General features: G+C 41.4%; 1 protein-coding gene and 1 non-coding gene across 9 annotated transcripts in view; both read right to left on the reverse strand.

The window, feature by feature from the left end:
* The window catches only part of LRP2BP (LRP2 binding protein), a 29968-nt gene that overhangs the window by 4541 nt on the left and 1852 nt on the right, over window positions 1–23575 (reverse strand). Inside the window, exons 1-8 of one of the 8 annotated variants that reach the window (XM_055276586.2) lie at window positions 8929–9084; window positions 7422–7506; window positions 6019–6145; window positions 4859–4971; window positions 3569–3682; window positions 2308–2450; window positions 2124–2229; window positions 840–1063 (exon numbers count right to left, since the gene is read on the reverse strand). In XM_055276586.2, coding sequence (XP_055132561.1) covers window positions 840–1063; window positions 2124–2229; window positions 2308–2450; window positions 3569–3682; window positions 4859–4971; window positions 6019–6145; window positions 7422–7466 — 872 coding nt within the window. In that variant the 5' untranslated portion in view covers window positions 7467–7506; window positions 8929–9084. Of the gene's footprint in view, window positions 1–839; window positions 1064–2123; window positions 2230–2307; window positions 2451–3568; window positions 3683–4858; window positions 4972–6018; window positions 6146–6576; window positions 7053–7421; window positions 7510–8928; window positions 9085–23575 lie in introns of those variants that run through there. The other 7 variants (XM_055276587.2, XM_063637759.1, XM_055276584.2 and 4 more) reach the window with 7 other exon arrangements.
* LOC129481487 (U2 spliceosomal RNA) lies at window positions 9405–9595 on the reverse strand. Its single transcript, XR_008657469.1, has one exon. It is a non-coding gene; the product is annotated as a U2 spliceosomal RNA (small nuclear RNA).

Raw genomic sequence — 23575 nt, forward strand, 5'->3', positions numbered from 1 at the left:
GGGAAGTACATGGAGCCTTACGGACTCCGGGAAAAGACGTTTTTGTGTATTTTGTTAGATATAGTGTCAGTCTTTTAACCATATTCTCATGTTGCAGTTGTTATGAAGCTGTATTTCAGTTATGCAGTTATAGAACTGCGTGACCAAGGAGTGCAGGAAGAAATGAAGACGTAATAAACATGTGATATGCCAAGCTGTGTTAAGTACATGATTATAGTCCTGCTATAAAGGTATGCTCTTCTTACAGATAGATAAGGCAATTGCTGCTTAAGAAACTTGCTTCAGCTAGTAGCACCGAAATCCTGAAGGCTAATGGCATAGAATTGTGCTATCCAGTATGGTAACCACTAGCCATATGAATATTTACATTAATTAAAATTTAAAAGTTTAGTGCTAAGTTGCATTAGACACATTTCAAGTGCTCAATAGCTATCATTTCTAATATTGCAGGAAGTTCTGTGAAGGATTTGGCATAGAACATCTAGTAGGCATTCTTGTCAATACTTTCATCCAGTTTCTTCAAATATTACTGCTATGGTTTGAAAAATAAGTTCCCTCGGAAATCCCATGTTGCTAGTGTGATCGTATCAAGAGGTGGAGCCCTTAAGAGGTGATGAGGCCATGAGAGTGCCTCCCTCATGAACAGGACTAAAGCCCTTTTTATAAAAGAGGTTTCCTGTAGCTTTCTGCTGTCACCTGAGGACATGATGGTCCTCCCCTCTGGAGGTTGCAGCCCTCTCCTGGCCTCTGAAACTCTGAGAAATAAATTTCTGTTTCTTATAAATTACCTAGTGTGTGATATTCTGTTACAGCAGCACAAAACAGACAAAGACATTCACCTTTTGGAAAATGCAACACACTTGGTAAAAAATTTCATCTTATAGTAATACTCCACGAGATTCCCTTGAGCATAGACGTTTCCGCGTTCTGCTGCTTCTCTTAAGCACTGCAGGGCAGCTTCCGTATCCTGCCGGATGCCTTGTCCATACAAGTACATGAGACCAAGTGCACCCTGGGACTCCAGATTCCCATTGCCACATGCTTCTGAATGCCAGTAAAATGCCTAAGAAAAGCACAGTTCCATCATTGTATTTGTGATCCACTAGATGAAATTATAAGGGAATACTGGACAGAAAAGAAGTCTGTGTTCCCTAGATAGCACTATTAATCATCTCTAGGAAAGAGCAGTAGGCGTTTGGACGCATTTCACACTAGCACACATGCCTAACACTGTGTGGAGGTGAGTCCCTCCGCTGTCTGTCCACAGTGCAGGTGAGATCACAGTCCAGGCAGCTTATGGCAGAGGAGGACCAGCTGTCCTAGGTTTCAGGATTTGGGGATCTTCCAGAGTAAGGATCAGGAAGATGCCAAACAGGAACTAAGTGTCTGAGAGGCGTGAGGCACAGCAGAGGAGGGGAGACCGCTGATGCTAAGGGAGAGTTTGAGCTCCCGGTGGATTCTAGAGATGGCAGCTGCTGCGATCAAAGACAACCCAGGATAAACGCTGTATGTAGGCTCAAGCACATTTGCCTCATACTCCACTACAGTGAATTTGAATTCATTGAAACAATTCCAGGTGGCTGCTTATCTATCCAAAGATGGCCTTAGTTGTTACGTGCCTCTTGCAAATTTGCCATTAACTCCTCTCTTACAAGTAGGACTCAGCCCCCATTTCCTTCTCCTTATAGGATTTTTTGGAAACTGTTTCAACCATTGATGAAAGAGATTATATTTCTGTGAAAATCTTAGATGGATTTTATTTGTAACTAATTCTTGGTATATTTTACTTATTAGTATCAATTATTTCTCAAGTCAACAGTAATATTCATCTATTCATGCTTAGAAGGATTTTGGCTGTAATTTCAGGACTGTTTCTCTTCTTTTAGCTTTGATAGTATAGTATACAAAATACTCTCACATTCATGGTTGCCTTCGGTAGAGGTAGGGAAGGGGGCATTTATAAATAAAAGGGCTTTGGGATCCTAAAATGTATGCTTTCTTTACATTTTAAGGAAATATAGGAGATATTTAAAACGACATTCCCCACCATTTTCTCAAAAAAAGTAGTGAAACAAATACTAATCTAAATATAACACTAGCATTAAAAAAGAGGGGACCGTTACCTTTTCTAACTCCTTGGGCTCCTTGGTTGAGTAATACAGCCCGAGCATACTTTGAGCCTTCACACTAGCTTTGGGATTTCCACCGTCTGCTGCGATAATCCATAGTCTACGAGAGAAAGCGAGGCCTGTTATTCTTGGTTTCAGCATTTCATTCAAACCTAATCTTGTTCTCAGGTGGGATTACCTTTCAGCTTCCTCATTTGATCGTTTAACACCTTTTCCTTCATAATAAGCTCTTCCGAGGTTGTAAGCAGCTGCAAATTTTAAGTGTCTTGCTTTGGGACATGGAGAATCAAGAATTTTCTTCATATAGTCCACCCCTTTCTCCTTCGACAAAAAAAAAAAAAAAAGACAACAAGAAAAAAACCCTAGTTTTTAGTTTTACCCAAACTGAATTTCTTTCTCCCAATAAGGCTGTGAAGTGTCCGCCGTCTGACATGATGTATAATACTATGAATCTGTGCCCAAGGGGTACGATTGTCCTGGATTCTGCAGGGCAAGTGATAAGGAGGAAAAGAATCTCTAAAAGTACGTCTCCTATTCAGGCACTCCCAGGAGCTCTGGGATATAAGAAATTGCCTTCCTTTTACGGTTGCCTGAGTTGATTTAAGTCTCAATATGGGCTTCCTTTTTTCTCTCCTCCCTCCCATCTAATAACCCTTATCCTGAATCAGCACAGTTCTTAGAACTGACTGAAGTGCAAGAATGGCCAGGAACAACTTTCACATTTATAATTCTTACGATACACTTGTGAGCCCCTAACAAACACTGTCTTCCATTCAAGCATACTTTTACTGTGTGCTCATAGTTTGTATCTAATATACAAATCTTATGCACTAATACGACATCTGCTATGTGGTCACAAGGAAAGCATAGAAGATATTCTAACCACTAGCAAGAACAGACTGCACCCTCCACCCACAAATCCATCAGACACAAACCTTCAAACATCACCCAAAAGAAGAAAATAATATTGGACAATCAAATATATTTTGGTTTTTGTTTGTTTGAGACAGAGGCTTGCTCTGTCACCCAAGCTGGACTGCAGTGGCATGAGCTTGGCTCACTGCAGCCTCCCAGGTAGCTGGGAATACACACATGCATCACCACGCCAGGCTAACTTTTGTATTTTTAGTAGAGCCTGGCCAACATGGTGAAATCCTGTCTCTACTAAAAATAACAAAAATTAGCCAGGCATGGTGGCAGTGCCTGTAATCCCAGCTACTCTGAAGGCTGAGGCAGAAGAATCACTTGAACCCGGGAAGCGGAGGTTGCAGTGAGCCGAGGTCGCGCCATTGCACTCCAGCCTGGGCAACAGAGCAAGACTCCGTCTCAAAAAAAAAAATATATATATATATATGTATTAAAATATAAATAATTTTAATTGTGTCCAATAATCCACTGACAATGAAATCTTAACCACTGTGACCAAGACACTAACTTACAGCGTCTAGAGTGGTCCCCAGCCCATCATAGTACATCACTCCTAGCTGGTACGTTGCTTGATGGTCTTTCTCCTTGATTTCTTCAAACTGTTCTAATGCTTCTTCAAACCATCCCTAGAAGCACCCAGAAGATATTTATTTTTATTATGATCTTAAAGTAATCCCAAAGGCACCAAGCGGTCAAGTGTTTGTGCCCAAGTTAAACACACAGTTAACAATGCAGCCATATCTGAACCCATGCCCCACGCTGAAGAAGCACGCTCTCAGCCATGGTGCTCTGCCATCCTCATAGTGACAGGTGCACGATGAGCCCTCAGCAAACATTTGTTGCCAGGATAGATGAAGGTGCCGTCGAAAAGTGAGAGAGTAAGTGGGATGTAGGTGAACAGCTGCCCAAATAGTCAACGAATGGTGAAGGACAGTCGGTCCCTTTTCAAGTCTTCCCGGGGAAGTCAATGAAAAACTGAAACTACATTACTGAAGTTGGGGGGACAGCTGGCATAGCCCTTCCTCAGTCTACTTCCCAGGCCCCCCCAACAAGATGTGAAGAGGGCGATTTCCTCCCATGCTATCCAGGAACAACTAAAGCCGCCTCTAAGTACTAGATAAAAATCAGGGCTTCAATTATTATTATTATTAATATGAAGATATCTGATAATACAAGCATTTTTTTTTTTTTTTTTTTTTGAGAGGGAGTCTCGCTGTGTCGCCCAGGCTGGAGTGCAGTGGCACGATCTCAGCTCACTGCAACCTCTGCCCCCTGGGTTCAAGCAATTCTCTGCCTCAGCCTCCCAAGTAGCTGGGATTACACATATGCACCACCACGCCTGGCTATTTTTTTTTTTTTTTGTATTTTTAGTACAGACGGGGTTTAGCCATGTTGGCCAGGCTAGTCTATAACTAACTCCTGACCTCAGGTGATCCACCTGCCTCGGCCTCCCGAAGTGCTAGGATTACAGGCGTGAGCCACCGCGCCCGGCCTGATAATATAATTATTAAATATTTTGAACAAAAATATAAAAATTTGATTTTTAATTTATCGTGTGAAATGGATTTTATGCTAAAATGACTCCCATAAATGGCTTCCATGACATGGATTTTATGAAGAAAAGTCAGGTAGCTCCTCAAGCTGGCAGCACTGTATCCTACTGTTAAAGGTACAGCCATAGTCTATGTAATTGGACAGAATCTCCCTAGTATAACACAGTAAGAAACTCGACATGAAATTTTTGTCTGAGGATCTAACAATAGAATTACAGGAAATGAAAACGAATAAACAAAAGATGATACCTCTTCAAAATATAGTTGACCTCGTAGGAAATATGCCAGAGTGTCTCCTTTCAGTATTCTTTCCTTCAAGAGCTGCAATGCCTTATCCACCAAATTAGCATGGGTGTAATGATCTGATTTTAAAAAGGTAAGGAATTCCATCAACCACACAATATGAATTTTCTCTCTTGAAGTCATGAATCATATAAAATCCATCTAACACTGTTGACATTCTTGCTTTCTAGTGCTCATTCCTATAACTGGCCTCCTTAGCTCTAGGAAGAAATATTACCTGAAAAAAGGGCATGGTCACAGTACCTAACAAACACTGTGCCTTGTCTAATAAAGCAATACTGGCCAGGCGCGGTGGCTCACGCCTGTAAATCTCAGCACTCTGGGAGGCCGAGGCGGGTGGATCACCTGAGTTTGGCAGTTCAAGACTAGCCTGACCAACATGGAGAAACCCCGTCTCTACTAAAAATACAAAATTAGCAGGGCATGGGTGGTGCATGCCTGTAATCCCAGCTACTTGGGAGACTCAGGCAGGAGAATCGCTTGAATCCAGGAGGCGGAGGCTGTGGTGTGCCAAGATCGCATCATTGCACTCAAGCCTCGGCAACGAGCGAAACTCCATCTCAAAACAACAACAACAACAACAAACAATACTTGTTGATTGGTTTCACACTAACCCTGCTCATGGCCAAGTACAGCCCTAGCAGTGCAGGGCTGGGTATAAGTCTATGCATTGGTTTGTCTTCAATGGGCAAAGCTGTCTGGAGAGGTGAGTTAAATTCTTAATTTGAGCCTTAATGAGAGCTCAACCCATCCCTAATAAAACATTTTTAAGACTTTAGGGAAAATAAGGTATTTAAATAATAATTGCAAGTCAAGCCTGGCATTGTTCTCTTTAACAAATGTGACATCTGGTTTCTGTTTTCTAGAAGCACGTCCTTAAGTTCTGAGAGTAAAATCAAGACCTAACTATCTATGAGACCTCACTGACGATTGGCTACCAGATAAATGAGCCATTTCACAGATACTTGCGGGAAAACTCAAAACTGTGATGATTAACCACTTCCTTGAAATCAATAAAACATGATTTCTTGTCGCGTTTGCTCTGGCATACAAAATGAACTGTAGAGTATTTTCCAAGGGAAGCGCTTAAATATCAGGATTCGTACCAGTCTTTTCCTTTTTCCACTGGAAGAATTTTTGGTTTTTAGCAGCATCCTGAGATATAGAGACATAAAAGGGGTTCTTGGGCAACTTTTCACTGGTCAACTTCATCCTTTTTCCACAATGTGTATTCTGTAGGCAAGAATAAAAAATAAGTGGTAGAAATTTCTTCCTCCAGCAAAGTGCAAAGAGAGACTCTATTCCCACCAGGTGTTCATTAGGAAAAGCATCCTTCCCTCATCGCCTAGATAGAACACCAACCACCAACTCTGGACGTGAATATTCTTTCCTAGGACACCAAGACCCTCCCTAGCTGAGAGACAGCCATTCTCCATGTCATTTTCCACAGCATGGCATTCACCACAAGACCTGTTTGCACGTCCTGTCTGGCTATGGTTTATACATTAAGATGGGTCATGTCGCCCAGCACAAGTGTTGCCACTTAGTGGGACCTGGTGACACTGCCCACAGACAGAGCTCTTCTGCACCGGTAGCTTCTGTGCCCTTGTAACTGACACTCATCGGACGAATCCACCTCAAATTAAAGCACGTGTCTATTTTACCTGGGAATACACTTTATTTTAGCTGTGTTGTTCGGTTTTATCTTCCTGTCTGTATTGGATTGCCATGTTATAAGATGGATCACAGTTGAATGGTAAATCAGTGTCTTCATATAAAATGCAGAGGTCACCTCATTTGGGGTGAAGGAGTCCAGGTTGGCCTAGGCTGAGGGTAGTGAGACAGCAAACTCAGTTGCTGTGCTTTTGTGTTTACTCCTTGGCATTCCACTGTTACGGCTTACTTTCACCAATCAGAAACAAGCTTCCAGCAAAGGTTCCTGATTGGTGGTCAAGAGAAGAAATCGAGAGACCCTTAGTGTGATTGGAAAGCTGCATTTTTATATCATTCCATGATGCTATTTTAGACAATAAATTGCTTAAGGGAGAATGAAATGCAGAAAAAAGGAGCATTTAGTAGGGGAAAAAATCACTGAATTATCTTTGTGATTTTGGAAGAGTCATTTAATCTTTTTAAGAGTCAATTTCCTCATCTTTAATGTGGACTATAAGTGGTCTGAATTGAAGGATTTTATAATGTTCCTTTTTAGATATATACAATTCTTGATTATATGATTCCCCAAATCTTATGGTTGCCTTTAGTGAATATAAAATTTCCCAATGAGCTTTACTTAGGGTGAAGCAATATTAGGTAAGGTATTAAGAAGAAAAACAATCCCTATCGGATGTTGCAGATAGCACTCATTTATGACTGAGAGATTGGATGTGGAAGTTTTATTTTCACTGAAGACATTAACTCAATATGCTACTTATCCAAAAAGGCTAAGAAAAAACTGGGCATATTCAGGAAGGGCATCAGAAATTAAACAAATCAGAAAATAATACCTTACCTTGTTTAAACTCACGTTGCCCTTTGTGGTTAGAAGACTGCACATGGTTTTTGTTGCTGTAGCTTAAAAGAAGTTTTGGAGACTTCTGGAAAACAAAATCAAAGATTTACTGAGCTCTTATTAAATGCCAAGTATTGACCTTGTGGTAAGGCTTTCTAGGCAGCGCCGACAAAACTTTATGAAATAAGATCCATTATGAGGCTCATTTAACGTATGGGGAAACCAAGGGACAGTGGGGAAGTTAAGTAACTTGTCCAAGGCCACAGGGCTAGTTAAGGACAGGCAAGCAGAACAGCTGGCATGTCCCAGCACCTGCGCACTTCTCTCTCTCTCTCTCTCTCTCTCGCTCACTCGCTCTCCCCCTTTGAGACAGGGTCTCACTCTGTCATCCAGGCTAGAGTGCAGTGGTACAATCGTAGCTCTCACTGCAACCTCAACCTCCTGGGCTCAGGTGATCCACCACCTCAGCCTCCCAAGTACTTGGGACTACAGGCATGTGCCATCACATCCAGCTAATTCCTTAAAGGTTTTGTAGAGATGGGGTCTCCATGTTATGCAGGCTGGTCTCAAGTTCCTGGGCTCCAGCAATCCTCCTGTCTCAGCTTCCCAGTGTGATAGGGTTACCGCAGTGAGTCACTGTGCCCAGGCTGCACTTCTTTATTCTATTCTGTCTCTCCAAAAAGCAAAACTCTCCAAAAAGCAAAACTAATATGAGCTTTTAACAGGACAAGTCTCTTGTAAGAGAATAATCCAAAATTTAGTACTTTTTTAATTGGAAAAAATGAACACAAAGAGAAGATTGAAAAAAGCAAGAGGATGTATTTATCTCTGCCAAATGTTGGGATTAGGTATAAAATCATTTGAAATTTAACAACTCTTTGCTTAATATGTTGTAAATTTAGAAAATTCTATAATAGAAATTGTAGACAGTAATTGATAATATAGAATCTGAAAGAAATCTGTGATTCTAAGGGAAAAGCAGGTGGTATGGATGCTAAGGGCACCCTTCTGAGATCCTCTTTCGGAGGTGGTACCCCCCTCGTCCCCAGCTGCTGTGGATGTTGAAGGAAAACAGCTCACAGCTGTTCCTTCTCTGTAGCTTTGTCCACAGCCACACAAGTCCCCTCCTCCAGGACACTTTGCTCCCTCTTTCTTGGAGACAGACCACTCAGAAGACCACTCCCCGATTAGGAGAGCCTGTCTGCCATGCATCCTGAGCATCCCTGCACATTCTTGTTGCATGTGTCAAGAATGCAAGGCCAGCTCTGCTCTTTACATGGGTCATTCTCAAGGTTGTGTTTGTAGCAAGTCATCTTGAGGAATAAGGCAATGTCTCCTCACAGACAAACAGCAGGGCTGCTTCTCTAAAGAGCAATGGATCCCCCAAGGGCAGTGTTCCTCTGTTATAACACAGCCCACAGAATGTGCGGGAATCCATAATGGGCCCTCTGTGTCACCTCTGTGGGTACTGGGGGGCAGGGAGAACTGGCTCAAGCATCATGCTGACACTCTGGTTATGGCTTCTGCTACAAGTAAGGAAGTCATTTGTCTCTAATCCAAGAGTCTTGTGTCTCCTGCCAGCATCCATGAAACAGGCTGGCTTGTTAGTTGTTAAGTAGGGTAGACTTGCAGACCCTGTACAATCTGACACCCCTTAACCTCAAGGTGAGATAAATGTGGTGGTGTGATTGTGCTCTGTGAGGTCAGAATGACATTAGTTTCTACCTGAGCCCACATTCTTGCTCAGCATGTCACCTGCGCTGTTCTCTTGAGACCACCCCCTGGTATACACTTGAACAAAAATCCCAATTGGAACTCTGCTTCTGGGGAAGCAAACCTGAGACAATGGACATATGGAGAAAAAGATATTTATTCTTATCTTCCTACAGCTGGCATAATAAAGGATAACTTTCCTTCCCATACATGTTACAGCATATTGTGGATGGTATGTATGGTCTAGTATGTGAATGTTTTTTGGAGCATGGTGGGCGCAGCGTTCCTGGAGGTATTGCAATACCAGGTCCATGTGTGGAGTTGATGGAGCAAGCTCCTATTCCATCTCCCTGCTCCAAAAATCCATTTAATCTCTTGTCCTCAGATAGAGGATGGATCAGATATTAAATTGATAAGAACAGATATTATACTTGATCTTGACCAAAAAGTTGAGAAGCAACAGTATGTGACATTTTTGATATTGCGAACAGTACTAGAGTTAGCTGTTGTTGAATAATGTTATTGATGAATAACGTTATTGAAAATGCTCAGTGGCAGGAAGGGAAGAGGGACTTGAGAGTAGGGGGATTCTATAGAGACTAGAGAGGAACGTTAGATCTGCTTCTCTGACAATTAGCAGGGTCAAGCAGAACTACAGACTAGAACCGCCTCCTGAGGGCTGGAAGAAAATGACTATTTCCTCAAAGATTCAGACAAGTTATGACTCCTTTGTGGTTATGATGAGCAGAGATTAGAATCAGAATGGAAGTATCAAGAAATGATTAACTTCTTGAAAACCCATGGAAAAGAGAGAAGTGTTTGGAATAGACCAGATCCTTGTAAATAAAAAGAGGTGCATACGAGTGAGGAATGATTAAGCAATACTTATCATAATGTTGAAAACTTGTATTTAACTTTTCAAGTTTAAAAAATTAAATATTGAATAGATACAATTTTCAGATATATAAGTAAAGAATGAATAACAACTATACAATTAACATCCAAATACCTGTCACTCATTTCTTTTTTTTTTTTTTTTTAGTGATGGAGTCTCGCTCTGTCGCCCAGGCTGGAGTGCAATGGCGCGATCTCGGCTCACTGCAAGCTCCACCTCCAGGGTTCAAGCAATTCTCCTGCCTCAGCCTCCTGAGTAGCTGGACTACAGGTGCCCACCACCATGCCTGGCTAATTTTTTTTATATTTTAGTAGAAACAGGGTTTCACCATACTGCCACTCAATTTTTTAAAAACACATTACCTTTAAGTCTCCTGTACACCCCTACGTGATTTCCACCCATTTCCTTCCACACATTTCCACCCATTCCTCCCACCTGCCACCCCTACCCAAGCAACCCCTATCCTCCCCACAAGCTGCTTTTGCATGTTTCTTGGACATTCGTGTTTTCTCTTAAGTGTTTAATTCTTTTTGCCTTTGGGTTGTGCTGTTGATTTGTAGTTCATATTTCAGGCGTGTCGCATAAATCGCATACATTTAGATTTGTTGATGTTTTGTTTATACCTAAGCTGATAATCTTTGCATATTACTGGAACCTTTAGTTCTTTTACACTTATTTTAATTACTACTGAATTGAAATTATTTCTTATTTTGTACTTTCACTCTATCTACCTTATTGATGCTTCATTTTTTATTTTATTGCCTCTTTGATGGATTTACCGGGTATTTATTGGATTGACTAGATATTTATTATGTTTTGGGAATTTTGAGCTTCCTGTCTTAGATTGGCGTCTTTTATTAGCTCCCAAACATTCTCAGGGATAATTTATTTGTGTTAGTTTCCTAGGGCTGCTGAAACAAAATATCAAAAACTTTGTGGCTTAAAAGAACAGAAATTTCTTCTCTCACAGTTCTGGAGCCTAGAAGTCCACAATCAAGGTGTTGGCAGGGCCATGCTTCCTCTGGCCCTAGGGAAAAAATCATCCTAAGCATCCCCCACCAGCTTCTGGTGGTTGCTGGTGATGTCTGGTGTTCCTAGGCTTATAGCTGCACATCTCAACCTCTGCCTCTGTGTTTACACGGCCTTCCCTTCATGTCTCCTCTATCTCTGTGTGTCCTCTCCTCCCTCTTATGAGGACACCAGTCATTGGAGTTGGCACCCACCCTAATCCAACATGACTTCCTCTTAACTTGATTACATGTAAAATATCCTATTTCCAAAGAGGTTCACATTCACAGGTTTCAGGAGTTAGCACTCAGATGTACCTTTGGTTGGAAACACAAGTCAACCCACCATGCTCTTCAGAGGCCCCAGTCTATTTCATTTTTCTCTCCAGCGTTTTGGTAAGACCTTCTCCTCATGTCTTTTAAGCTTGCCTTTCAGATTTTCCATCTGTTTTTTTTTTCTCTCTGACACACTCTGGGTAATCTCTTCAGTAACCTCTCCCTTTTTATTAATTCTCTCTTTAGCCACATCTAGTCTGCTGTTAAAGCAATCCATCTAAAAACTGGTTACTGAAGTAAACGAAAGATACAGAAATGTAGATGTAAGTTTACAGCTTGATAGATTTTCACAAGCCAAACATGTCCATGTAACCAGCTCTCAGATCAAGAAAGAGATCCTTACCAGCACTTTGGAAGTCCCATTGTATTCCCTTCTACTCACTACATGAACTCAAGTGTAAATCCTATATGCACCTGTAGTGGCACAAGTTACTTTTTCTTGTTTTTTACACTATATAAATGGAATCATACAGTGTGTAATATTTTGTGTCTAGCTTCTTTCCCTTGACATTGATTCATCCATTTTGTTGTTAGTTGTCATTTTTTTCCTTCATATTGTTGTATTACATTGTGTGAATATATCACAATTTATCTTTTCTACTTGATGGACTTTGGGTAGCTTCTGTTTTGGATGATTAGGAACATTCTTGTGCCTGCTGAAAATTTAGACATATTTTTGTTGGGGATAAACATAGTAGTAGTAGTAGTAGTTACTGGGTCAATGAATATGCATAGTCAGCTTTTGTAGATACTGCCAAATAGTTTCCAAGTGATTGGGCACAAAATCCCTTTTTAAATTAATTGCTGGTTTAGATTTCTGGTAGTTTGAGTAATTTATGGGAAGACTGCTTGGTTCATTTGAGTTCTGAATATAAATCACCCATTCAATTAGGCTGACTTGTCAGGAGTCCTAGTAAAAAGTTTTTAGTTGTCCTGACTATGACAAGTATGAGACAGCCTCTAATTCAGGCTGAAGAGTCCTGGCTATTTCCAAAGAGGGACAGGAAACTACAGCTGTTTTGGGGGGGCTTCAGTCTGTTCCTCAGAAGAATGTGAGAAAATTATTGTATGGCTCATCCTGCACCTTTATACTTCTGATTTTCTGAATTAACATTTATGTTAGTCCATTTGTTACACTTTTTACAAATTGATATATAATTCACATACCATAAAATTCACCCTTTTAAAGTGTACAATTCAGAGGTTTTTAATATAATTACAAAGTTGTGCAATAATTACCGCTATGGAATTCCAAAACCTTTTCATCATCCAGAAGAAACACTGTAGCATCGGCAGCCACTCCCCATTCCCCTCGTCCCTTCGGTTCCTGGCAAGCACTAATGTACTTTCTGTCTCTATGGATTTGCCTATTTTGGATATTCTATATAAATGGAATCATAGAATATGTGGCCTTTTATGTCTGGCTTCTTTCACTTAGCATAACGTTTATAACATTCATGTACTTTGTTGCATGTATCAATATTTCATTCCTTTTTATGGATGATTAACATTTCATTATATGGATTTTTAAAAAATCTGTTCATCAGTTGATAAGCACTTGGATTGTTTCCAGCTTTGGCCTATCATGAATAATGCTGCAACAAACATCTGCGTACTAGTTTTTGTGAGAATATATGTTTTCAATTCTCTTGGGTATGTACCTAGGAGTGGAATTGCTGGGTCATATGGTAATTCTATGTTTGACATTTTGGGAAATTGCCAATCTGTATTTCAAAGTGGCTGTACCATTTCACATCCCTACCAATAGTGTATAAGGTTCTACATCCTCGCCAACACCTGTTGTTGCCTATCTTTATTATGGCCATCCTAGTGGATGTGAAGTGCTATCTCATTGTTGTTTTGATTTGCATTTCTCTAGTGAAAAATCATGTTGAGCATCTTTTCCTGTGCTTCTTACCCATTTTGCATTTGTATTTGTAAATGTCTATTCAAAGCCTTTGCCCATTTTCCAGTTGGGTTATAATAGTTCTTTATATATCCTACATACTAGTCTCATACCAGTGTATAATTTGCAATTTTTTCCCAATGTGTGGATTTTTTTTTAATAGTTTCTTTGGATCCCAAAACCTTTTTATTTTTAATGAAGTCCAGTTTTTCTATTTTTTCTTTTCTTGCCTGTGCTTTAGGTGTCACATCTAAAAGAAACCATTGCCTGGTCCAAGGTCACAAAGGTTTACCCCTGTGCCTTCTTCTAAGAGCTTTATATTTACTCTTACATTTAGGTCTTTGATCCACTGAGTTCATTCCGCATATGAGGGAAAAGTCCAAATCAATTCTTTTGCGTGTGGATAGCCCAGTACCTGTTTGTTGAAAAGATCATTCTTCCCTCATCATTTGTTATACTTTCACCTCAGTAGTTGTGTTTTGAAGTATGTATATTAAATCTTTTATAGGCAACTTTGCATTTATACTTTGTGCTCTGAACCATCTAATTGTATTCAGGCTGCGTGTGGTGGTTCATTCCTGTAATCCCAGAACTTTGGGAGATCAAGGTGGGAGGATCACTTGAGGTCACAGGTTCAAGACCAGACAGGGCAACATAGTGAGGCCCTGTCCTTCCAAAAAAACTAAAAATTAAAAAATTAGCCAGGTGTGGTGGTGCACACCTATAGTCCCAGCTACTCAGGAGGCTGAGGGGGGAGATCCCTTGAGCCCTGGAGTTCGAGGCTGCAATGAGCGATGACTGTGCCATTGCACTCCAACCTGGGTGACAGAGCGAGACCCCGTCTCCAGAAACACACTGCTGCTGCAAGATGTGTTTTAAGTATGTTCGTGTCGTTTGTGGGTTGTGTGCCTCTGCAGAAAACAGTTACCACGGCAGGCCCGAGGCTGCCATCTTTACAAGGGCATGCTGGCAAGGCTGGCATTTGGCTGACATCAAGAACTTGGCACTTCCATCCCTTAACTGGTAAGACTGGTTTTGCTGTGTTTAAACTGTTGCATAAACAATGTGATTTGTGGTGACTATCTGCTTTCCCTGTGGAATTCTGTCATTTTGGTAGCTGCTAGGCAGAGGATGCCTACATGACCTGCCCCCAACAAAAATGTCTCTCCTGGGCTTCCTTAGGGACAAACACTGTGCCCATGTCCCTGCATTCTTCACTACTGGAGACAGGTGTATGTGCCGTGTGTTTCCTCATGGAAGGGAGAGAACATAAGCCTGGGCATGGGTTTCTTCAGATTCCACCTGTGCCTTTGTTGTTGTTGTTGTTGTTGCTAATCTTGTTGTGTATTCCTTTGCTGTAATAACTGTTGCCCATGATTACAACTATATGCTGAGTCCTAGTCCTGACACAGTACCTGCTATGCTTACAGTGTGTGTCCCTCCAAAGTTCACATGTTGAAACTGAACCCCCTAAGGTGATGGTATTAAGAGGTGGAGCCCTGGGAAGTCACTGAACTGTGAGGACTCTGCTCTTAAGGATGGGATTTGTGCCCTTAGGAAAGGGTTAGAGGGAGACAGCTCACCCTTTTGCCATTCTGCCTTCTGCCATGTGAGGACGCGACAAGGCACTGTCCTGGAAGCAGACAGTCAGCTCTCAACACACACTGAATCTGCCAGTGCCTTGATTTTCGACTTCTCAACCTCCAGAATTAGAGATCAATTTCAGTTGTTTATAAATTACCCAACTAAGGAATTTTGTTATAGAAGGAGGAACAGACTAAAACAGCACCCTAGACTATGTCATATAAATATGAGCCTAGACATTCCGTTTAACTTTCGATGGGCCAAGTGTTTAAAGTTTCTGGGTTTTTAAAATTAATTACCTTTGCTGATGCTTCTGACTGGCTCTTTTGACACTTAATAGTTGGCCTAATCCAATGTTGAAATGAAATAATGAATAACTGTATTTAAAGTTCTTTTATTGAGGTTCAACACCGAAGTTCCCTTCGTACTAGATAATGCTCCTAGTGCCCACGAAAACAGATAAATAAGCCTCCCCAGCAAACCCTCAAACCCGTGTTTATCGTTATTTTTCCTTTCATTACTATCGCCTGATAGTAGTTTTACGAAAAACCCATAGTGCTCATATAGTAATTGGAAACACCATCTACACATATATGATGAAAAATGAGAAGAGAATAACTTACTGAGATCTCAAAAGACAATACTGATTCAGGCAGTAGCTTTCTGTTCTTCCCGCCCCGCCCCGCTCCCCGCCACCACCGCCCCTTCCAGCTGGGTCCATTTGTGTGTTTAAAACAAAAGTGCTTTTTCCCCATGCTCTTCCTTCTGGGTGTGGCAGATTTACACCATCAGGCCCTGAAGAGAGGAAAAGTGTGGGGAAAGACAGGATGTGTTTTATGACCAGATAAGCTGTGGATGAAAGAGTCTAGTAGCTTTTGATTTTATTTTTCTCTGATTTACCATGTATTCTGTGATCAAATAAAACAGGCTAAGAAACACTGATACGTTCAAAATCTTCCTGCGTTTTGTGTGGGACCCACACGTCTATTTGCCCTGTTCCCAATGGGGAAAACCTTGTTGGCAGCTACAACTGCCGGGTTCTCTCTGGAGCTGATACTGTTACAGCTATAAATACACTCTGGGATGATTTACCCCCAGAGGTCAGCTAGTAAAATACATGAGTAGAATTCCTTAAAGTATGTGATAATTGCTCATCACTATCCAAGTGTGGCATAAATCATAAAAAGAATTGACAAAATCAGAGTCAAAGAGAATTGAAAAAAATCTGTCATAACCAAAATTTAAATTGACCTCTGTCCTAGAGTATGAGAGCCACACTGAACAGAAAAACCAGATAAATCTTTTATAAAATATTCATTTGCAGCCCCATTAACGTTCCTTGTCACCCCATCTCCCCATGTCCTTGGACAAATTGAATGTATAGTAACATCATCCCAGGCCAGGCGCGGTGGCTCATGCCTGTAATCCCAGCACTTTGTGAGGCTAAGGCAGGCAGATCACAAGGTCAGGAGTTCAGGACCAGCCTGGCCAACATGGTGAAACTCCGTCTCTACTAACAATACAAAAATTAGCTGGGCGAGGTAGTAGGCGCCTGTAATCCCAGCTACTCGGGAGGCTGAGGCAGGAACATTGCTCAAACCCGGGAGGTAGAGCTTGCAGTGAGCTGAGATCGTGCCACTGCCAGCCTGGGCAACAGAACAAGACTCTGTGTCTTGGTGGGGGTGGGGAAATAAAGAAATAACATCATCTTATACTGTCAAGCTCAAGGTGTCTGCAGCCTTGTCTTCAGGGGAAGTTGTGTCTTTCTCAGGGAAGATACAGATTTCAATTTAGAGCAAGACAGAGAGAAGTTATATTCAGAGAGGAGAATGCAGTATTCTAACTGAAATGAAAAACAAAACAAAGAGTCCTGGTATCACCATTATTATGCAGTCACATTTGAGAAGTTCTGGACAAACAATAAAACACAAAACAAACAAGATATATTTTTAAAAGAAGCATAATTATCTTTCTTGTACATGATGACTGGATCTCTGGGAATCCAAAGGGATCAGCTTAAAGGCTGCCTGATATGATTAGCTCAGGAGAATGGCAGGGTATGAAATAAATGAACAAAAATGAGAAGCATATCTTTCACAGCCACTGAGAAAGTACATTGGGCAAGGAATGCTCATTCATAATAACACAAAAATATAAACTATGTGGGAATAACCTCAGATAAGTGTCTACGACCTATATGCAGAAAACTATTAACATTTTAAATATTAATTTTAAAAATCCAGGCATCAGTCAGAGGCCCAGAAAGTGGTGGGCAGAGGGGACAAGAGAAAAGGCTGGGCTCCAGCCTACCTCAGTGCTCTTGAGGGCACGGGGCAGGTAGATTCCAGCCATTTCTGTGCTTTGGAAAAGCTGCCTGATGGTGTTTTAGTCTTTGCACGAGCTGCATCCTCACTAGTCCTGGCCCACACTTTTGGCTATAGGAGACAGGTACACCCCAACGTGACTCCTGGACCTCAGAGACTACACCCTCCAGCAGTGCCTGGGACTCTCGTAAACGGGGGGGTCAGTAGAAACGTGGTTGCTTTGGACTTACTGAAAGGACTAGCTAGTGGTGACAAGCTGAGGCACCAGCGCTACGAAGGCCATTGAGCTGAGGACAGAGTCAAGTGGATGCCCTGGAGACATGTGCATACATGATGTTTACTATTATATAAAAGTAAAGAAGCAAGGGGAGAAAAGACCCTATGTGTAAACACATCAAAACCATTGTGTTGGCCGGGCGCAGTGGCTCATGCCTGTAACCCCAGCACTTTGGAAGGCCAAGGTGGGCGGATCACCTGAGGTTAGGAGTTCGAGACCAGCCTGGCCAACATGGTGAAACCCCGTCTCTACTAAAAATACAAAAATTAGCTGGGCTAGTGGTGGGTGCCTATAATCCCAGCTACTCGGGAGGCTGAGGCATGAGACGAGGGGCAGAGATTGCAGTGAGCTGAGATTGCGCCCCCGCACTGCAGCCTGGGTGACAGAGCGAGACTCAGTCTCAAAAACAAACCAATAAAAAACCACCGTGTGAACTGTGGATTATGTGCAGGTGTATAAGGCCATATCCGAAACCTTGGGAACAGAAGTGTTTCAGAATTAAGACGTGTTTGGCTTTTGGAAATGCCACACAATGTACAAATAACATATAACACATGTACACCCCACTGCAGAACCACCTGCGCACGGTCTATAACTGCACCCTTTTGCATAATTGTATTTCTGCAGTAAAATGTAACACTGTTCACACAAAATGGAATAAACACTAAATATAGTCTCAGGGGTGTGCAGGTAAGATGATCTTGCTGCCTTAAGAATTATAAACATACCGTGATTCAGACCCTCATGTATTTTTGAATTACAAGTAAGAGACTGTGGACCTGCATGTTTCTCTTCTCTATTTCTCAAATTTTCTGTAATAATATCGTGGTGAGGTTACAAATGTACTGCCATTGGCCACAGATGGACAGCCATAAGGCTATCTGTCCTTGCCTACAGCAGCTCCATATTCCCCACAAGGTCCCCACCCCGCTGGATAACGGGTTCTTGCAGAGGTGGGCAGCCTCCTCACAGCAGAGCTAGAGAAGCCAGTCCCCAGCCCTGGGCCTTCTCCCACGTCTCCATGCCTTGAAAGCTCTCTCCCAACTTGGGTTCTGAGGCAGGGGTGGAATGAAGGCCTCTGGATATGAGTCGTCCCTCTCTAACTCCTTTTCCCCACTGTCCCGTGGAAGTGGAAAGGCTGTGTGACGGGCCCTCAACAGGAAAAGCGAATGCAGTAGGCCGAGGACAGGCCGGCCCTAGGGGATGCTCCTGTGGTGTGTGGACTGCCCCTTAAGTTCACTGAATTGAAACCTAAGCCAAGATTTTCAGGCCTGTGGCACAGCTAGAAACCCAGATGATGGAGGAGTTCCATGGCGTGTAAGGCAGAGATTCAGACTCAGAAATTAGGGAGGTGGCTTCTCACATCCCACATGGGAGGAGATGAAGTCTGAGTTAAGAGTAGCGCAGAGCTCTCCTGATCTGATGAGAACGCGTCAGGCTGGTTTCCTGAGGGACAAGGCCATCAAGTCTGCTGTACAAGCAGCATCTCATCCTTATTCCCAATATTAATTAAACCTTTGATATTGCCATGTCTGGGGGTCTTATATCTGCCTACCTACTCACTCAAGATCTGGGGCTCCCAGATTTTCTTTTCCTTTTAGTAGCCCTATCTATCTATCTATCTATCTATCTATCTATCTATCTATCTGTCTGCCTACCTATCAATTATCTACCTACCTACCTACCTAACCTGTCTAACCTACCTAGCCTGCCTACCTATCAAGCCTACCTAGGCTATCTATCATCTATCTATCTATCTATCTATCTATCTATCTATCTATCTATCTAGTCTATGACTTCCAGTAAACACAGGTTCAGTAAGAATAAACCTTAAGCTTTTTCTTCTTCTACCTCATAGTGTTCTCACAGCAGTTGAAAGAAAATGTTTCAAATGATAAATTATACAGATAAATAATATTTAAATTATATATATACATGCTGTTTCTGAAGGTATGCTATGTATTCATCTAGTCTTTTTATTCTTTAAATGAATAGGTTGCACAACAAACATTTCCCTACAATAACTCAAATTTCTCAAACTGTGTTAACATCCTACTCAGATTAATCTTTGTTCCTAAGAGGAGAAAAAGTATAAAATGCTAATCTTACTAATAAAATAATAATTATTATTATTATTTTTGAGACAGAGTCTTGCTCTGTCACCAGGCTGGAGTGCAGTGGTGTGATCTCGGCTCACTGCAACCTCTGCCTCCTGGATTCAAGCAATTCTCCTGCCTCAGCCTCCCAAGTAGCTGGGATTACAAGTGCGAGCCACCATGCCCAGCTAATTTTTGTATTTTTAGTAGAGACAGGGTTTCACCATGTTGGCCAGGATGGTCTCCATCTCCTGACCTTGTGATCCGCCCCACCGTGTCCTCCCAAAGTGGTGGGATCGCAGGCGTGAGCCACTGCGCCTGGCCTTTTTAAATTTTTATTTTTATTTTATTTATTTATTTTGAGATGGAGTCTCACACTGTTGCCTGGGCTGGAGTGCAATGGTGCAATCTTGGTTCACTGCAGCCTCCACCTCCCAGGTTCATGTGATTCTCCCACCTCAGCCTCCCAAGTAGCTGGGATTGCAGGCGCACACCACCACACCCGGCTAATTTTTTGTATTTTTTAGTAGAGACGGGGTTTCACTATGTTGGCCAGATTGGTCTTGAACTCCTGACCTCGTGATCCGCCCACCTCAGCCTCCCAAAGTGCTGGGATTACAGGCGTGAGCCACCGTGCCCAGCCTAAAATAATAATTAAAACAAGTGAATAACAATGTAATATATGATGCTGACAAGTTCTATTCAGAGTATATGTCTAGTATTCTACATTTTCTAGGCATTTTAAATGACCTTCTTAAAAAAAAAAACTGAGTTTCACACTTTTGAGTGTCTCATATCATCCAGTAAATCATTTTTAGTTATCCAATTTTATGCAGGTGCAGCTGGTAATACAAATTTCTGACAAGTTTCGTATCTGTTCATCTACAGTCCCTATGTTCTTTAAGTGAAAGAAACAGACTGCACAGTAAACACATTAGGAGCCCTCTGACCTAGCATTCTTGGGAGTGGCAGGTGGTCAAACAAGAGTGACAGTGGAGATTAATAAAAGAGTGTTCAAAAATACCATGTGCCCTTTATACTCAAAACGTGTAAAAAATATTAGTTATTTCCCAATCTTTTCATTTAGGGCCAGAAGTGATTTAACTAGTGTTCAACTGTGAGAATTTAGAGTTTTCTTGCATAAACCATGGGCATAAGAATTCCAGATTAGGTTTCTTTAAGATGGAGTATGAATTTTAAAATGCCCATAAACAATCCAAGTACAGAATTCTTTCCCCCATCTTTTACAGTTGACTTAATAGTCTCATCTACTTCAAAACAAGTTTTCGTAGTGACTTGACTTTGAAAGCATTCATTTTCTTAAAAACAAGCTCTCATGTCTCACTCATATCTCATCAGTTACATAATATTTAATTGAGGCCGGGCAGGGTAGTTCACGCCTGTAATCCCAGCACTTTGAGAGGCTGAGGCGGGCAGATCATTTGAGGTCAGGAGTTCAAGACCAGCCTGACCAACATGGTGAAATCCTGTCTATACTAAAAATACAAAAAAAAAAAAAAAAAAAAAAAATAGCTGGGTGTAGTGGCACATGCCTGTAGTTCCAGCTACTAGGGAGGCTGAGGCAGGAGAATCGCTTGAACCTAGGAGGCAGAGGTTACAGTGAGCTGAGATGGTGCCACTGCACTCCAGCCTGGGTGACAGAGCAAGCCTCCGTCTCAAGAAAAAAAAGAAAAAGAAAAAATATTTAATTGAATTACATTTTAAAATAATCCTTACAGGTGTGGAAAAACTGACTCTTGGTAGGCATACAGTTCAACTGGTGTGACCCCAAGCGACTGACATTCTAGAGAATGCCTATGGCCTTCCAATGGTCAGTGCAATGGGCCGTCGGCACGTCTCACGAGGAAATGAAGCGTGTTGGATAAGCAGACCAAACAGCTATGAGCTGAACGCTGCCACTGTGAGAGCTTTAAGTGGCCTCAATTCCTCTTTTTTGAAGTACACTTTGTGTTTTACAATAATTTGAGATGTACAGAAAAGTTGCAAAGATACCACAGAGTGTCCCCTCAGTTTCCCCCACTGTTAACATCACATTATTACAGTATGTTTGCCACAACTAAGAAACCAACATTGGTTCATGAGAATTACTTAAAACTCTATACTTTATTAGGATTTTACTAATCTTTCCACTAATGTTCCTTTGCTGTGCCAGGACCCCATCCAAGTTAACACACTATAATCAGTCATCGTGTCCATGAGCCTCTTCTGGTCTGCGGCAGTTCCTCAAACTTTCCTTGTTTTTCATAACCTTGACAGTTTTGAGGAATACTAGCCGTGTATCCTATAGAACGTCCCCAATCAACGTTCACCTGTTTTACTGATGATTAGACTGGGCTATGGGTTTTAGGGGAAGAATATCAAAGAGGTGAAGTGGCCTTCTCATCACATCGTGTCAACAATCACATCGTCAACAGGACTTTACACCGAGGATGTTAACAATTACTGGCCACGGCAGCATCCAACAGGCTTCTCCACTGTAAAGTCGCTTCTTTTTCCCCTTCCCATACTCTACTTTTTGGGAGCAAGTCATTACGAGTAGCTCACTTTCAAGAAGGCGTTGGAGGCGGAATCATCTTCACCAGGGAATATCTACATTAAGTATGTGAAATTCTTCTGTAAAGAAGCATTGTCTTCTGTCTCCCATCTCCTATTTATTCATTCGTTGGTATCAGTATAGACTCATGGATAACTATGTATTGAGTTATAATCCAACAGTACATGAGTTTGTTCCAGTTTTGGCCATTGGGAGCTCTTTCAGGTTGGCTCCTGGGTCCCTTTGACATGTCCCATCCTTCTGCTTTTTGAGCATTTCCCTACTTGTTCTGGTACTACACGACGCTCTAGGCTCATCTTGTATTTTCTCTGCCCCAGCCCCAGGATCAGCAATGTCTGCAAGGAGCCCTGGTTTCTTTCACTAGAGAATGGTATTAGAAACCCGGATCTGGGTACTGGGTGTGTTCATTGTTACTGGGGTGTAACTGCTTTAGGCCCTCTCACAGCAGGCAGAGCTAGGACATATGTATATGTATAACCCATGTATATACACACACCTATAATTATTTTTGCTTCTATCCATCTGAATCTATAGTAAGCTAATTATGAATTCTTATTGACATCTTGGACAAATGCATTACTACATGGTTCATTTTAGCCTTTTCTACTAATCTGTAACTTCCCTCTCCAACAATAAGAAACCTGGCTCCCTCCATCTATTGGTTTAATATTAAGGACTAACTTTCTTTTTCTCTACTTCATGTAATTCTATAAATTTATCATCTGTAATTTCCACATTTCATTGAAAGGAACATATAACCAGGAGGAGAAATAACAAAAATATGAAATACCTTTCAAGTTTTCCAAGTTCTTATCACAACAGTGAAGAAGTGGACATTTAAATATAGTTACCATTGAGACCACTGGACCCCTTCTGATTACAGGCTCTCAGGAAAGTAAACATCATCAAAAGAGGATAACTATACTTTGTCTTTTCTTTTTACCACAATATCCTGTTGCAGCAGTTGTTTAGAATAACTATATAATTTATCATCTTCCCCAAGAAGTTTGAGTTACCAAAGCTGGAAGAATTTATGTTAAAGAGAAAGAAGAATTTCTTTGTGAGAAATTCTTCCGTTTTTACTATTATTAGGGTAATGGATTTCTTGACAGCGTCCAACGAAGGCCAGAATTATATTTGATTAATTCAAGTCATCTTAAATCTGTAGATGTTTAAAAAAAAAAACTTAAAAAAAAATCTATTGAAATTCCAGATCTGGCTATAACCCTCTGTCTTTGAAAAGCTGTCATATTTGGAATGATATTATCACCTTCAGTGTATGAACGATAGGAGTTATTATTGCCATATTATTATTAATTAAAATATTGTTACTTCTAAGGCTCAGTGGACTCTGGTCTACATTGATATACCATGGGTACCTGGCTGGCAATGAACAATTCAGACATCATATTCAGAAATGCTCGATGCGATTGACTTCAAT

This window comes from Symphalangus syndactylus, chromosome 4 (assembly GCF_028878055.3).
Source record: "Symphalangus syndactylus isolate Jambi chromosome 4, NHGRI_mSymSyn1-v2.1_pri, whole genome shotgun sequence".
Taxonomy (NCBI): Eukaryota; Metazoa; Chordata; class Mammalia; order Primates; family Hylobatidae; genus Symphalangus; species Symphalangus syndactylus.